General features: G+C 39.7%; 1 protein-coding gene across 6 annotated transcripts in view; it reads left to right on the top strand.

Annotated features, from left to right (window-relative positions):
- Positions 1-18,449, top strand: part of anks1b (ankyrin repeat and sterile alpha motif domain containing 1B) — a 291,730-nt gene that overhangs the window by 91,090 nt on the left and 182,191 nt on the right. For all 6 annotated transcript variants that reach the window (XM_051957203.1, XM_051957205.1, XM_051957200.1 and 3 more), the window contains exons 4-5: positions 11,066-11,218; positions 15,904-16,047. In XM_051957203.1, the coding sequence (XP_051813163.1) occupies positions 11,066-11,218; positions 15,904-16,047 (297 nt within the window). The remainder of the gene's footprint in view (positions 1-11,065; positions 11,219-15,903; positions 16,048-18,449) is intronic.

The raw sequence follows: 18,449 nt of genomic DNA, 5'->3' as shown, positions 1-18,449 counted from the left end.
TGGAGTTTACCACCCGCTTTGGCATATACTGCACCGCGCACTATTGGCGTCTGTGGCGATGGGCGTGGGAGAGCTCAGCTGCAGAGGGGAGAGGTGTGGAGGAGTGTGTGTGGAACCAGCGTCAGGTTAATTAGCGCAGCTGGCACCAATTAGACTCACCTGATTCTCTCGGCAGTAACAGACTGAAGCAGAGGACAAAAGACAGACGGACAGAGAGGACGGGGGAACGGACGAGCGGAGGACAGCGGACAGGACGAGGTCCGGTGGAGCGGGCAGCTTATCGAACGAGATCCTGTGGAGATCCGGCTGACGCTGAGACTGTTTACCGGAGGAGAGCCGGCGGACGTTGAGACTGTTTACCGGACGAGGTCCGGTGTAGCGCCGGGCAAGGAAGAGAGACTGTTTTATTTACATTGAGACGGTGTGGTGAATAAAAGACTTTGTCTGCATTGGCCGAACTGCCGTGGTTATTGTGCTGAGCAGAGCCGCAGACAGGTTCTCCTGTTACAGCGTCCATTTTACAAAAGTAGAGCCACGTTTTAGACCTCAGAGGCATCTTTTCCCACTTCGACGACATGCTAAACAACTGCAGTAAATTCAATGTACCTAACGTGAAACCTGTCTGTGAACGGGCAGCATGCTTTTTTCCGGCTTGCCGCAATCACGTGTAATGTTACAGCCAATCACAGGTTTGCTTTATCATAATCACGTGATAAGTACCGGAACATGGAACCGAAAGACGAGGCTTATTTCGATACTCATTAGTACCGAAACATTTCGGTCGGTGCCATTAAAGAACCGAAGTTCGGTACTCAGCCCTACAAGTATGTAGTACTGCTGCTTGGTAGATGCATTCCAGCAATGTTTTCTTTAACGGCAGAATGATGCTGGGTTGTACTACTCCTTTTTCCCTCTTATCCTCCTTTTTCATTCACCTTCATTCTCCCAAAGGAGATCAGCAGCATAAATCAGGGAAGATCATAAGAAAAACAGGCTATTCACCAACATGGCCCTCTGGGAGCTTAAAGACTGTGTGAACTAAGGCAAAGGTAATGGGTCATGAGGTCGTTCGCCTGCTGTGTATTTCCACAAATTTCTGTTTGTGCCTGTATAGATTCACCTTACAGTCTTGGTAATTCTCTGCCCCGTCATGCACACGTATTGCTACCACACGAGAAAATGAAACCATGTTTCCTGATGATCAACACAGCCTCTCTGAGGAACATATTACTAGTACGAGAAACCGCCCTGGGAAAGTCCTCACTCAAACGTCGGCCACTGCCGTGCCCACTGCTGCCAAAACACACACACAGCCACACTGAGCACATAGGATGTTGTCTTATGAGTAATCTGTTGGGGAAAAAAAAAATGTTGTCATAGGTTTTCCGTAGCCGGACTCTGTCTGCAGTTAGCTTTTAATTTAAAGTTCACCAAACGAAAACTGATTCATCTCTCCATGAATCAAAACAAATTATAGCCCTGAGTGATTATTGCAAGCTGAGAGCAGATTGTGTGTGAGGGTGTTAATTGGAAACATTGTAAAGCAGAGTTCTTGGACTTTTCTTTGTGGTGCATGTGGTTCTTAATTAAAACCATAAAGGGAATCTCCTCTTTAGCTTGTCAACCCTGCAGGGAGGTCAGTTAAAATTGCAGCAGCAAGCTGGCCTCCATGGAGCCGTAAGGGCTGTGGTGTCTTGCTCAAGGGCACTTCAGCTGTAGAAATGCTTTGGAGACACAAGTCATTCATTCACATGCTTCTCCAAGCATCAGACCAATCCTGCTGCCTCAAGTGTCAAACAGTCCACTGCGACAGAATTCCACTGACATTTCATTTGAGTCCTGTATATCGTTTTATACGCAACTCTCACACAGTCGGCATTTATTTTAGCTTTTAAAACACTGGTTAAGTGTTACAATATTAGTGCCGTTTTGAAATATAAATAAAGGATATTTACTTTAGTAGTTATGTTGCTCGATGTCTGTCTGTTAGCAACATTACTCAAACGGATTTGGATGAAATTTTCAGGGAAGGTCAGAAATGACAAAGGCCACCTGATTAGAATTTGGGAATGATGCGGCTTATCGTCTGGATTTGTGTATTGCAAGAAAGCGGAGAGACTCCACTGTACCTATGACAAGTGAACACTGTCAGCTGCCAGCTCATGATTGCAATCCTACTAAAAATTGGACACAAAACTCCAGCAAAGACACAAAACTACCACAAAAAGAAAATTACTGCAAAGACGCACAAAATGAGATGGAATTACTGCAAAGACACACTAAATGAGACAAAACTATGGCAGCGATACACTAAACTACCACAAAAGGAAATAAAATTACTGCAAAGATACACTAAAGTACTAGCCTAGCCGCGCTAGACAACCCACGGCAACGAATTTAATTCTCTGCCAGGGTAGGTCTAGTTACCCTCCATAAGGCTCGAGGCTGGATTCTCCTAAAACTGGCCGGACCAATCACCATGAAGTGTAGAGTCAGAAGGCGGGCGTAACTAAGTGACAACAGAGGGGTGACGATTCTGACAGAAACAACCGACGCACAATAAACAGTTATCTTTCGACTCGGCTTTGGCCACAGCCCTTAAAGATTTGAAGCTAAAATTCAACTTGAAAGATAAACAAAGGACGGCACTGAAGTGTTTCATTGAGAAGAAAGACGTATTTGGACTTATGCCGACGGGATATGGCAACTCCTTAATATACCAGTTGGCTCCGCTGGTTGGGAAGCTAATGGGACTTAGCCACAATCCGCCGGTGTTCTCGGAACCACGTCAGCCTATTCGTTGCGTTGATTGGTTGTATACCTACCCAATTGCTGCAGAGGGATTTGATAGACAACCTTTTAGCCCGCCTCCCTCCCTGTCGAGCTTCCCTAGACCCTTGTGCCGTCAGAAACATGGGTGTAGCATGGCTAGGGTACTAAAGTACCACAAAATGAGACAAAACTATGGCAAAGATGCACCAACACAAAGAAATAAAATTATTGCAAACACACAAATTGTTGCAGAGACGTAAGACGCACTAAATTATTACAAAAAATTCTTTCATGATATGCTATTGCCCTCTGCATTTTTACAGTTGTATTTTATCCCTTTTCCATTTGTGCCATTTCATGCAAAAAGAGTAATCTTTATCTCATCATCCACCTCTGATCTCTATTTTTTTTTTGGATAGAAACTATGCAGATTTTATTAGTACACTTCAAACTTTAAAAATGAGTTCATGCATGTTTGATGAAATCTGTTTTTGTGCTTACCTTTGTAAGTATTTTTCATTTATTCGCACAGTGCTACAATTGAAGTCAAACTTACAATATGAAAAGTTCTGTAAAAAAGTTGCACTATGGTGCCTATTGTGCTGGGTTTTTTTTATTTTTTTTTTTACTTTGTACTAGCTCCCCAGGGCTGGACATAGCTTAACCCTGAGGACATCTGTGGCTGGTGAAGCAGCATTTTGTTATCATGCAGCACAGACCTGGAATAACCTCCAACTGATGTTAGACAAGCCCTGACTCTTACCGCTTTTATAGTCAAACCTAAAAACATTCTTTTCTGTACTCCCTAGTCTACCATGTAATGACTGCAAAATAATTTAACTCAATTTCAGAGTGGTTTGATCCATTCATGTCTTGTCTGCACTTCTATTTCTAATGGTGAATTTTGCATTATAAAACATTTAGTTTTGTTTAAAATTTAAAACCTGTGTTCTCTCACTTTGGTTTTACTTTGTGATTAGTGATCTGAAATATGATGGAGTAAGTGAGCAATTTCTAACAGCATTTTGTTGCTTTCTTTCACAGATGTTACACTAAACAGATTACCAAGTCAGTCAAAACACAAAAGTACACCCCATGAAGAATACTAATATAGAGGACATTTTGATTTTAGAAAATCTTAGTTTTTGGTGCACAAGACAAAATGAATGCAGAGGACAAACGGTATGACTTCATAGTAAACAGAAATAAAAGCCAAATTAACTGCAAAGTAATTGGACGGTAAGGATTTGCTTTTGAGTTACTAAATATATTCTGCATAAGTATTAGAGGGATGGATCCATATTAATAGTAGAACATTTCACCTTGTACATCTTGCCTTTTTTCACTCCATTTATTTACCCAGCTCTCCCCAGGCGGCACGCTGAGCTGCTGGGATTATGAGACGCTGTAACAGAGACGGAGCTCATCCTGCATATCGGTTCATCAGCTTTAACGCGGTGTATGTTCAAACACCTCTGCGCTTCAGCCGCTCCGGTTTCATTTCAGCCCTGGCCTGTCTGATAAGGCTTGCTTATTTGCATGGATGTAGCTGCTTGTTTGGTCCCATGCAGATGAACTGAGATGGCACTGATAGTATTTACCATGGGAAAAGTGTGCACATGTAAGTAAACGTACTGCAACATTGTGAGTAGATTTTCAGTGTAACCTTCACTTAAGGCAGGTAATGAATGAGGTGCTGCACATATAATTAAGGTATATCATAAAGAATAAGAAATTCCTTCTGAATCAATAAGACCATACAGCTGTCTTAGTCCAATGAGCTATATCACGTTGATTCGACATTACTTAGCCTTTTTGTGACCATTAACGCTATATCAGCGCTACGAGCCGTTGAGAGAAAGAAAAGCTGTGACATCCATTTGTATGGGCACGTCAATAATGTGCTGCCATGCTTGTTGATGTGGCATTAGTAGATGGCTGTTGCTCAGAGCCCAATCAGCAACAATACACTGAGTGCTGGATGATATCGGAAAGCTGTCAGAGCAAACGTAATGGAAATATATAGCCCACTCTGAGAACACGTAGAGAAGGTTTTTCTCTCCTCCTGCTGCTCTCTCACTCCCCTTCCAGCTCTATCTCCCTTGTCCTGTCACTCTGTCTTAGCTCATCTCGTTGTCACTCTTCTGTCTTTCAGAATTGCATTTTTCCAATCTTAAGCAGTGCGTGTGTGAGGCGCAGCGGGTTGGACTGACAAAGCGTTATGGTCTGTTAAAGGCTGCAGTGACAGAATAGGTCGGCAGCAGCACCAACAATAGCTACAATCTTGGTCTCATCACGTCCATATTGATTCATCAGTGTGATTGGCTTCATTACTCTTCCATGTTTGTTTTGTGTTGAATGTGGAAAATATAGTCATTATGATTCTGTTATTGAAGCCATGACCTGTGATCAAATGTTAAACGGATGCTGTGGCTTTATCTGGTAAATAAACAAAAATTTTGTTTACATCTATTATTAATCCCCAGAACGCAGTATTTCACCTTAATGCTCTCCTGAATGTGTTGGCTACTTCCTCATATAACCTTTACAAAACTGATCGATGTTTGAGTTTTGAAGTCCAGAATTCTTTACATCTGTTTGCTTATGAACGGTTAACTTCTTGACTTTATTGGCAGATTACAGCATGTTTTAGTATGTTAGTAAGACCTGTAGATAATAAAAAAGAATACTTGTATTTTAGTGAGATCTGAAACTTCAAGTGGATTAATAACTGAATACTGATGAAACATTATGCAATAAACCCACATTTAGTAGCTCTTGAGTTTCTTGTTGTATCACATGATCTTCATAGTTGATGTTCAATGTTTCATTGTTGCTTTTTGGAATTATAGTTGAGAAAACACCCTCCCCATCCTCAAATGTGTTTCCATCATATATTATGTAAATTTTAAAGTAATGCGCTGCAAAAAGCTTGCTTGAGGTGTTTTTTTTTGTTTGTTTGTTTTTTTTAACCTTTAAAAAAAAAGTTAACATGGGCAGGATGAGATGGAAACAACTTTTCCAAATAAAGTTGTAGCGTAGCAAACAGGTAATTCACATGCCTGATTATGTGTTTCTTCTTTTTTGTTTTTTTTCCCACCTCTGGACAGTGTGAAACACTTATCATACATGACATGAAGGAAAAATTACAACATGCTCTATTGTGAACAGTTCCTGAAAACTTATTTCCCTTTTTCTTTCAAAGATGGGTAAAGTTTTCTTCTTCCTCTTGGGAGGTTTTTGGTTATCGAAATACTGCTAGTGTCCACTCAGTAGCTGCTCTGTAGCATTTATCTGTATCCCACAATTTTTCTCATAAAAGAACAGAGAAAGGGAAAACTATTGCTCCCAAACAGGCCCTCTTAATACAGTGGATCCCAAACTGGGAGTCTGAGATCCAGCTAAGGTCTGACAAGTTATAAGAAGATTAAAAGACAGAAAAGTCAAAACTAAAATCTCCCTGATCTTGGACTTTGGTCTGTTTCCTAACTACCAAACGCAGTTCTTCAAACTTAATTAATCATGGCAGTGCAAGTTTGTGATTGGCTGGCAGATGTCTGTTTTTTAAAAACGGTCATATGAGAATGCTTGAAACGGCATCGGGGTCAAAAGTTTCATCACTGACCGAAATGTGTTGCATGTAAACTGATTAGTCAGAATTCTAAAAACCACCTGCCTGACACTGTGTTGGTCCCCTCATGCCACCATAACAGCTCTGACCCATCGAGGCATGGCTGTGGGAGCTCTGCGTGGTCCTGTTGTGTCTGGCACCGGGATCCTTTGGGTCCTGTGGTTGGAGCCCAAACCCTGCACTGTCCTGCTGTTGTTGGAAAGTGCTGTTGCCATAGAGTTTGCTTGGTCTGGATCAATGTTTCGGTGGCTGGTTCTTGTCAATGTTACATCCACATGAAAAGGTTTCCCTGCAGAACATTGTTGTGTAATGAGATGATCAGTGTTCTTTACTTCACGTCATTGGTTTAATATTGTGGCTCATCGGATGTTGCCAAGTTTTTTTTTCCCCTTTATTGTAGGTGTAAAGGATACACTACATGTGTAATAATACTTTAAAGTGTTTGACAATAATGGATTCTGTAGAGGAAAATGCCACCTCTTTCTTTCACTTGTCCACCTCACCCTCATACATCAGATTATTTTATCTGCTCCCGAATAGGCCTGTAATTATACTATGACCAAAGTAAGCTTCCAGTTGAGCCTTAACTTATTTTTCAGGTGAGGTTATATTTAATCTTTAAAGGATGAATGGCCTGTTCTCCAGACATTGCTTTGCCATTCTACATTAAATACTGTCAGGAGCAATCGCGTGTTTCTTTAGGACTCGGCAGGAGTGTATTAAATCAGTAGATTAGATAAAATGGAATATAAATGATCCCTTGGGAAAACAAAGTCCCTCCAGTGGGAAACAGTCATACAGTAGTAGAAACAAATGGATCTTATGAAATGCACTGCATCCTACCAGTAAACTGATGAATGTGAATTAGAGTGCCTGAGTGTCAATTATTGCTTGCAGTGCAGTGAACCTGCATCAGACCTGCTATAGCAGCTTCCACTCTGCCATGAATGGAGGGGGTGTGTGGTCCACGGGGAGAACGGAGGAATCTGATTGGTTGAGTGCAAGGGGGAGCCCTTGAGCACGTAGTTGTGTTTGCTGCTGCATCACGTGTGTGCTCATAGGAGCTCTTTGCCTCTGTTATTCGCACATGCAGTATCTCTTCATCTCTCCCTCACTGCTCAGAAGCATAAATGGAAGTAGGAAGAGGAGAGAGAGAGAGGGGGGCTGTGGTTTCTGAGGAGTAAGAAAAGGAGATTTGACTAGAGTAGTCTGTTTGTGGTGTTATTGAACTTAATCATGTGCGTTTGAGGCCACAAACGTGAGGGCGTTTAATAAAGGAAAGGGAAAATATCAGCAAGCACAAATGAGTCACTTGTGTGATGTTTGTAATTTGAAGTGTGAAACGGTGGTTTTCAGCTGATGATTACATTAAAAAGGTAAAGAGCAACTTGATGATCATGTTTAAATTGCCACTTCATTCACTCATTCTGGCATTGTTTTGCTGTAACCAATCAGCCGCTAGTGACATATCCATCCCATTGACATCATTCTGAGTTAAAATAGACTCTCGAATCGTGATTGCTGCAGGAATTCAGCTGCGTTATTTTTGCAACAAAGAAACATGTCAAACTTAATTTGACATCTTAACTTTTAACAGTTTTTGTGGTAGCTTTTCATTGATGTGGCAATCGGTCAGCTTGTTTCAAAGGAAGATAATGTCTTCATTTTTAATCTGTTTACTAACGTGATTTGTTTTTAAATCTTGGCACAACACTGGAGCTTTATGAACCGCTGAACAAGCTGTAGATGTGAGTTTCCAGTCAGAATGGAACCAGGGAAACCTAATCCTCTCCATGGGTTTCTTGTCCCCGGTCACACATTACAATGCATTTAAAGCTACAGCACACCTCCTGCAGACATTTGATTCACATTAACTACTATTCTACTAAAAGTAATGCTCTTAATCTCTATCCACTCTTTCTAAATTCTTTTCTATTTTTGTCTTGAAGTAGGTCATAGTCATTTGTGTGATCTATAGTAACTCTGCAGATCAAAATCAATAAGAAATATGAAGCAAAGACAGACTATTCTGTTTTGTTGATGATTTTAAATAATTCCCTTAATTCCTATAATTTATATCTCCTGCTGCCTCCTCTTTGCTTTTGTCCGTCTTCTCCCTCGCTCAGTTGTTCCCTGTCACTGGTATATCATGTAGTGTTAAATTTCTTGGACAGTCACCAGCATCAACACAGCTACACATGCACATCCTTTTCAACTTTCATTTCTCCCCTCTGATAACATCCACAGACGCCTGAAGGCATCCGTAATGTGTATGTCCAGCAAATCTGCAATATATGGTTACCAGAGCATTCGTGTTTAAGTGAATGAACTACACACAGTTTAACAGTTTAACAAGCATGCTTCTTTTTTCTGTGGTTTCCCTTCTCCCCATGTATGGCTATCCTTTAGCACAAGACTCAGACACCCTCAGTGCAAGAAGGAGCGCTACCGCAGGTCCTTCATCCCCACTGCCATCAGACTGTGTAACACTACTGTGTAGTTATGTGCAATATTTATTATCTTGTTCTTGCACTTTCGTGACTTTTGCACTCCTGTTTTTTGTTTTTGTTTCTAAGAGCCCTGTAAGGTTAAATTTCTCCTTTGTGAGATTAATAGTCTATCTTATCTTATCCATCATTCCTCTGTGTGCCCCCCAGCCCAATTTCCCAGTCATTACTAGGCCATTTTCACCCAGTGCTGCAGGACCCCAGGGACCTCCAGTGTTCTTGGCATGACATGGGCCCCCAGCAAGCAAAGAAATGACCAGTTTCTCAGAACATGAGACCTCCCAAGTTCAAAACAATCTTTAAAATGCACACCGTTCTCTCTGAACATGTGAGATCAAAATGGTAGCAATGACATCAAGTGTAAATTATCCTGTTTCATATCATTCACATCATAGAGCAAGGTGCTTTCATCAGTACAAATGAGCATATGCCCATAATAAGTCATAAGCAGGACTTATATCAGTACATTACATAAAACTACAGTAAAGCTACATAATCACAAGTCTGAAAAGATAAATCTTAAGGTTTCATTTGAAGCTATCTACTAAATCAGATGCCTTGACCTCAAATGAGACAGAAAGCTACATCTTCAAATGTCTGTATACAGTTTTTAAATGGTTTGTAAATTTGTGTGGTTCTTCTGTTGCTTCTTAATATTTAAACGGTGAATCACATGACTGTAAAATCTGTTGTACCTCCTCTGCACCAGACAGATAAGTTGGTGGCTAACCAGCTGTTGGGATACATTTAGCCAGTGCATAATCAGAAGTTGAGCTCGAACAAAACTCAGCTTAAAGGACAGTAAATAATGACCCTAATGGAAGAAACACAACCACAACTGAATGTTAATATTGTTTGTCTGTAGGTTTTTCTTTTAGCTGTATATGTATAATATAAACTACTATGACTGTAGTGTACTTTTAACATTATCACATCATTGTTGTGTTCTTCCAGATTTCCCCATCATAATGATATAACACAATTGGTTCACCTGGCTTATTTCTTGAAACATTTTTCATTCAATTAGATTCACAAGTGCCATGATGTAAATACATTAGCAGCCTATGAACAGATCTATGTTTAGTAGCTAAAATAAAAACAAACTTTAAGATTAGGGTGCAAAACATGTACTTGAGAAACCAAAAGTATTGTTTTCCAACAAAATCCTGCCTCAAAAACTATAGTCACTCATACAAATACACAAATGAATATTTCTCCAAATGACGACTCTTAGCTGTTGCCCTATTTGCTTTAATTAGTTTAAGGGTTTCTCATCAGGAAAAAATTCAGATGCGAGTATAAATCGCATCATAAATCATGATTTCTTTCTTTTGTCTATCACATTTGTCTGACGTAAATATTTTGAGAGGAGAGATGCCTTTGCACTGAGAATTGATAGTTGAAATGGATTCAACTGAAAAATGAACATTCAACCTAACCGCTTCTGAATGCTAATTAGCCTGTTGAATGGAAACTGAGATACAGTACTCAGCTGGTGACTGTAGCAGACTAGAAAGGCCTTGTGGGTTTGATAGAAACATTCTGGTTTAAGCCGTTGCCTCTATTACACAGACGGGAAGCTATAGATTTCCCCTGGCAGCTCTCACAAAGTGGACACACTTTTGGAATTTGTACATGCAGAGTGATTTACTGCCCGAGACATGTGCTTCACACGGGTAACGGAAAACTCTGCACCAAATGTAGTTTTCCATCTTGTATTTCACCTTGTCAGTGCACAGATGAATAAAACAAACTGCTTTTCCTCTCCTCCTCTTTCCTTACATCTCAACCCTTTCACCCACATTTGCCCTACTTCTAAATCACTGCCTCCTTATTTTATACTAATCACCATCCACTGATTCCATCTTTCTCATTTTCAAACCTTCACCTGTTTTCCCATTCTTTCCCTGCTACTCCCCTAATCATCTCATTGCTCTTGTCACCTACCTGTCTTCTCTACTTTTGACCTTCTCTGCTACTCCTCCACATCACTGCATGCTTCTTCTGCTCGCTTCATTTCACGTCTCCTCGCCCTCACTTTATTGTTCCCATAATTCCTACATCAACTACCACCCCTCTTGTCATCCCTCATCCCTTCGCTCTTCCCAATGACGATCCCTGTCTTTTTTTTTTTTTTTTTTTTATTCCTCTGCAGAACCATGAGAGGGAAACGGCACTCCACTGTGCAGCCCAGTATGGACACTCTGACGTGGTTTCAGTGCTGCTTCAGGAGCTGACCGACCCCACCATGAGGAACAGCCGGCAGGAGACACCTCTGGACCTGGCAGCGCTGTATGGACGACTGCAGGTCAGTGAGAATGACCTTTATTTCTCCTATGAAACAGCTGTTATCTGACACTGACGTTCAAAAATTGAGTACTGCTCTGATTTTTATTTTTTTAAATGTTCTGTGCCTCTATTGAAACGGCACAATCATGGCTAGAAGTGTTAGTTATAATGCAATTCATTATGAAATAAACAAAACTGGAACCAGTATGTTACACATTTTTCCAACCATCCACTGGTGCTTAAAAATACTGAAGAGAAAAACTACAGATCCATGTTATAGCTGTGTAATCATTTACATTTTAACAAACTCTTTACATCAAATCTAGAAACATACTTCACTATGCTGAATGTATCTTCCAGCAACCTACCTACTACTTGTTCCACTGTACACTGACTACGTTTATATGCCATTAATATTCGGGTTAAGGTCAATATCCCGGTTTCTGAAACATTTGGAAAAACCCGTTTACATGCTTAAACAGAGTTACTCCTGTTTGCATGATCAGCGTAATCAATTGGGATATTCCCATCCAAACCGGGACGTACAGACGTCATGACGCAAATTGCGTCATTTCCGTTTCTTCTTCCTGTACCCAAAGACAAAAACAGCATTCTATTCATGTCTTTCACAATGCTAATAAAGTAGTCCGTTTCCTCCTCGCTCAAAGTGTGGCGCTGTGCTGCCGCGTGTGGGTTTCGCCATGTCTGTTTACCTCTCCTTGTGTATTTCCGGTGGGTCACGCGGCATACAAGTAGTTGCCGTACTCAAAAGACCAAGATTCCTTTCGGATGAAACATGCGCAGAACGCAAATTAATGTTTCTTTCTATGGGAATATTCCGATGCGCGTTTATATTACGAGATATTCGGGTTAGAAAAGGAGTAACCCAGGGGTCTTATTCGAGTTTTTAAAAACCGGAATATGAGCATATTTGAGTTTTTGCGGGTGTTTACATGGCGTACGCAACCGGGTTATTGCTAATATTCCGGTTATGAAAGGGTTATTGACTGCATATAAACGTAATCACTGTTTTTGAGCAATGCCGTGTTTATTTTATAGATCAAGTATATTTATTTTCCTTTCAATCTCTGTTGCCATCTTCTCTCTGCAAACGCATTGAACGTGACTGTTGGTCAAAACTGAGTCAGTCAAGTCTTCTCCTGAGGAGCTTAAGAGCGTAGGATTTTTACTTTTTTTTTTTTCATCACCACTGAGGTGTAGCACTGCCCTCCCTGGCTCTTAAACAGGGAAATGTAATAAGTGTCAGCTTAGCTTTCAGGGAGGGCTGGTGATGGTCACACGCATGCACTAAATGATAAGATATTTGGCTGCAAGACTAAAATATGCATTAATCTCATAGTGTTGACACCCCTTCCATGGAGTTAAACAATGAGAATAAATGCAGACAAAAAAAGGATTTTTACATTTTTAACAGGATCTGATTTGTGCAAATGGTCTTTTTTTTGGCGAATTTTAGTAGTAAAGTAATTTCGATAAAATATCCAGATTTTAAGCTTATACTTGTTCCTGGAACTGTAAATTGATTGAATTAAAAGAGAAAACATGCCTTTCAAACCTGCTGGTTGGTTTTTGGGTTCAGCAGGAATGAAATGTTACTCCCCTTGTTGTTTTTCACTGTGCATAAATGTCCAAACAAATCTGCTGTTGAAGGATTGAGTTTGTCACTGAGGGAAGATTGTCTTGAAGTCTGGAGAAATATAAACCACCCAAGCACATTAGACTAAGAAAGAAACATCCAAAATGTTTGAATACAAATATGTAGCAGCGTGACATAAAACTGAGTGAAGGATTGCACAAGGACAATGTCTTAACCCTATAAAACCCACTGTAGCAAAAATACAACATCAGCATATATAAATAAAAATTGGAAAAAAATAGAAAATTGCAAAAAATAAATTTTTTATTTTTAGTTAAATTTGTGTATATTTGAGTTTACATGCATACTTCATTTCTTTTCTAATTTATTTTCTATATTTGGGTATATATATACACACACACACACACACACACTAGTATATTTTTGTATTTATCTTTTGCTATTTTTTTTCAGTCTTTGGCTCTTACAGGGTTTATAAAATAATAGCATCAACCCAAAATGAACATTATCAGACAGGTAATGTCATAGTTTTGTGTGAAAAGGTTTTGTAAAAATTAACATGACATGCTTTACAGGAATGGAAAATGTGTGCATATATCATCAGCAATCAGTCAAAACAAATTGAAAAATTTTCAATGCGCGATAAATCGGCTACAATCCAATATCAGGCCTCCCTAAACCAGTCATGAATTATTAAAACATAATCTGATCCGTTAGTGTTTACCTGACAGATTCATCTACACCTGTAGAGGGCAAGACATGTAAGGAATCTGGCCCTACTAGACTTGACCTTGTGGTACATCTACAGGGGTGAAGATCTAACCTCTACAGGAGCACCTCCATATAGAACATTTATGGGACACTGCAGAATGATGGAAGCCTTTGTAATGAATGAGAATGTGATCTAGACGTCTGCTACTAATTGATACAAGGAAACCGTATCGCTAACATTTAATTTGGAATGAAAATTGAATTGCAGCTACTGTTCTTAATGACAAAGGCATTATGGCAAGAAACTAGTTGGTAGACTTTTCATGTGCCTCCTACCGCAATACCCACAATTAATCTGTAAATAAACTTAAAGGTTCATCAAGATTTATTATTTTGCATAATTACAATATTTATCAGAAAGAACAGTATGAAGTCTCTAGTAAGGAAATGAGTGAATCAGTTTTTTTTTTTTTGTAGTATATGAACATTGTAGTCTGTGCATACTGTACGTTTACTGTTTTTGAAGACCGTCTGAATTCATGCCTCTTCCTCATTGTTGGCTCACATCTTTGTTGTAGCAACAGCTGCTCATTCTGAGTGGTAGTGTGGGATCTGGGACGTATATATGAAGGTCTGCATGCGTTGTGTATCCTGGCTGAGCTCCTCACTGGCACGCGAAAGGAAGCAGCTGGTGAGGGGTTGGCAGTGACAAGGACCACAATGCTCGCGAATCAGTCGTCCCAAACTGTGAGCAGCTGATGATTATTTTAAATAGGGCTGAAAGAAAGCCCTTGAATGCTGTCTGAGCTGCACAGAGGCAGGTACACATCTTTAGAACTGCGACTCGAGTCTCGACAAAAAAAATGACAAGCTGCTCATATACACACACTGACAAGGACAGTCACACTGAGAGCCGTATGCTACAAATGCCTGCTGATGTTAAAAAGCAATCACACTCTCTCTCTGCTAAGGTAGTGAGTAATTGCAGTCAAGCCATACAGATTTGTCTGAGTGTGAATGAATAATTTATAACGGCAGCTCGGTAGCACTCGGTTTCTCTCTTTGCATAATAATGAGGGGAAATCCCTATGGTGGAAGCTACTGCTGCATGGAGATGTAACTAACACAGGGCAAAAGTTTAGCGCTAACATTAAAGTGGGAGGTTTTCAAAGGAACTGCCTGTTGGTGAGCTGAGCTATTAAAGGCACCTTCCATGATCAAACGGCAGCAAAACGACCTCCTACCTCAGAATGCTCAAGCTGATCGACAGGACTTTTAATACACAGACTTGCACTACAAACATGTAATTAAACAGAGCTGCAATATAATTATTTCATGATTGGTTTGGAAAAACAAAATCCATCTGCTGATAATCCATTTTCAGTGACTGCTCAGTCAGCATTCAAGCTTGTAGTTATGGTCAATTACAAAGAGAGCAGCAGATGTATCATTCTAAAATCCAGGGTTACTTTTAAAACCAGACTGATTTGGCAAAAGCAGGCATCTCATTTCTCACTAATGATCAGTTATTTTTATTTGAAATGAGAGCTGCTGTTATCAGTAGCTGCTGTATCAGTATTTAAACAAGAAAACTTTTAAGACAGTCCAAAATTTAGATAAAATAAATAAAACTCTAGACTGAGACTGGACGAAATGCAAAAAACCCCAAAACAAAACCATACGAATCATATTGAGGTTTATCCTTTGCACTCACTTCCTAGTGAAACAAATTTAAAAAAATGTTTTTTTTTTTTGTCCTGTCTGTATCAAACAGTCACGTTCCTTTACATTTCATACATGTGAATGCATCTCTGTAGCTCCGCAGTGTGTGATCTGTAGTGGTATGTTGTGACTCATTTTCCAAAAACTGAAGCTCTTAAGATTTAGATTTTGCATTTGACCATGTTTTGGCATCACAAATATGTATGTAATGTTATTTTCCAACGGTGTTTCACTCTTAGTAGTCAAAAGCTTTAAATTATAAACAATAGAAGGATGAGCATCAGTGATTTGTCACTGAGCATGAACATCAGATCATCCATATGTCTTAAGCAAATCTTTTAGTTGAGCTTCTATCACATTTTTATTCATTATTCAATATCATGAGTGAAAATTTAAATGCATTATGGATTAGTAAGGCTCCTGTAGTTGCAACATCACTGCAGTATTTCTTCTCAGCGATTGATTTGAGTGTAATTGCCAACGTGGCCACAAAAGAATAGAAGGCATTTGACTCTCAGCAGACTGACAACATAACTTAGTCTTTTCCGAAATTTTATTGGCAATAATTTTTCCAAAGCAGGAACAAGGCCGATGCCCTACTTTCCTTAAAGTTTGTGGCTTTATCACTGACATGTGGCTGTTTTTGTGCACAGGTGGTGCGCATGTTGGTGAGCGCTCATCCTAACCTCATGACGAGCCACACTCGCCTCCACACTCCGCTTCACCTGGCTGCTCGCAACGGACACCACAGCACCGTCCAGACTTTGCTCGAGGCCGGCATGGATGTCAACTGTGTGGTAAGAACACTTTGCTTGTTGTCCTCTGTCTGCATCCAAGGACATACTACTGGCACAGATTATAGTAGCGGAGTAATTTACAGTAGTATTTACTTTTTCGTTTGACTTTGGACAAACCGGGTTGTTTGAGATAGATCCGTAGAACTTGTCTAAAGGTTTGCTTGAACTGAGAGTAGCTCATGTTTACTTTCTCACATCCAGATTTGTAGATTACATATAACCTGGTCAATAGAATAGAAACACGCTTTGCCTTTGAGTCATTTTGAGCACAATAATCAAATGCTATTCATTGTTGGACTATGGGAGTTAGAATTTCCAAAACAATGTCTGATTGTGCTCCAGTTAGATAAAAGAATGCACAATGTTGGATTTTAGGGGAACTGTCTTGTCAAAAAACACGTGTAAACATATACAAATACAAAAACTAGTTGCACATCTTTTTGGTAGATGACAGTTTCTAAAGAGATTCGAGTAAAAAGGTACGACTTTGACATCTTGTCTCCGGTTTTTGTTACCAATGTGAATGGAGAAGGTGACTAGAAAAATATTTTATGCCTTCGCCTGACTAAATCATTCAAAATCTCCTTCCTGCTGTCATTTCTGTTATGTGTGAATATTTGAGAAGCTGCGGTCTTTGTGTTTTTAATGAAAGCGAGTACAGCAGTAGTGTTTATTTTTGTGTATGTAGTTCACCACAGGCTACAATGCGTGGCACTTTCTTCTTTTCAAAGCGTGTGTGTCTGCCTCCGTTCTTGTGTGTGAATCAGAGAGCGTGTTTCTCCGCTACATGCCTCCCAAGGTTTGGTAGTGGAGAGGGATGAATAATTGATTGGGAGAAAAGACTGAGAGAGCAGGAAGAGGACAGGGTGTTCCTGAGAGCCCCTTGCAGTTCCCCGTCTCCTCCCTCTTCTTTTGACACACAATACATTTTTAGTAAAGGAAGGGGGGGAAAAAAAGCATCCCTTACAGTATGTGGAGCTTTATTTCTTTTCAGCAATCTTTAGACTACTCTGCTCTTTGCCTCTTTACATTTTGTCTTGTTGTGTATTCCATGTTTTCTGGTTGATTCAAAAAGAGCTTTGTCCCGACTCTTTCTGGGCCATTTGTTTTTGTGAAGCCTTGTCAAAATGCAGCCACGCTTTGCTGCTTTCTTGAGCACTATTGCTTCTCTTGAGATAATTTTTTCAGAGAAGTTGAACTATTTGTCCTTCCTGAGTTATCGTAAATGTTCAGTGTAGAAAAATGGCCATTTACTGTATTAGCCAGCCTAAACTTTTTGACCTTGTTAAATGTACATAGACTGTTTTTATATTGTTGGAAAACATATCATGAAGGAAATAAGCAGTCAATGACACGGCTGAGTATTTTTACCTTCAAGCTCCAGTTTGCTGAGGAGTCTCAAAAGCACAGATTCAGGCTTTGGTGTTTTGCGTGTAACGAAACAGTCCTGTCAGGATGCCGGTTAAGACTTTCTGTATCATTATTCTTCTTCATAATAAGGTTCTGGTTTAAGTGTGTGTGGCTGAATTACTGCAACATTACAGCTTGTCTTGAAGTGCAACATAGAGTAGTTTTAGTGTGTGAGCTGGTGTGCTTGAAATACAGTAGGTAAGACAAAGGTTTAATTTCATTGAAAATAAATGGCTAACTTTGATACGCAGATTTTTAGGGGTTTAATCAATGACTGGAGAGAGACTTGATTCCAGGGATTTCACTTAATGTAGGCAGAATAACTGTACTGCTCACACTAAAAGATATTTTATTGATCCCATTTAGTGCACAAAAGAGACAACTGATCTTAGACATGGTGGACTGATCTATTTAGCACAGGATCCACAGCAGGTAGGAATGATGCTTTGAGTGTATTCATCTTATGTCTCGGTCTCTCCACTAAGACACTCTAAGTAGAGCTACTTGTCATTTTTGGCTATGGGAAAATTGAACATGTGAAAACGGCCCTTTCTGTCCAAGGCAGCACATTATTTAGTCTAGAAGTACTTCGAAATCACACTTTTTGTGCTCCCTCAAGGATTTGGATGTCCAATCTGAAATTTTGACACAAATGCATAATGTACTGCACACTGAAATGTGTTATTAATCATCTTTTTGTTCTGCAACAGTTATTGATTTTCTCTGTTAAGTCACTCATTATTGGCTGTATTCATCGTAGTCTATATTTATATTTTCTATGCTGTTTTTGCATTGTACTAATTATTTCAAAAATAAATTTTATACAGTCTTAATATGAAATTGTTTGATTTTATATCTAACAACTGCTCAAGAAACAGGAAGTTGTTTCTGAGCCTTAAAACAACACTAAGAGTCTTCACTGAATTTGCTCTCAGCTAAATGCTAGCATCAGCATGCTATCATACTCACTTTAATGATATGTGTTTAACAGT

This window comes from Acanthochromis polyacanthus, chromosome 1 (assembly GCF_021347895.1).
Source record: "Acanthochromis polyacanthus isolate Apoly-LR-REF ecotype Palm Island chromosome 1, KAUST_Apoly_ChrSc, whole genome shotgun sequence".
Classification (NCBI taxonomy): Eukaryota; Metazoa; Chordata; class Actinopteri; family Pomacentridae; genus Acanthochromis; species Acanthochromis polyacanthus.
This window is presented reverse-complemented; position numbering and strand designations above follow the sequence as displayed.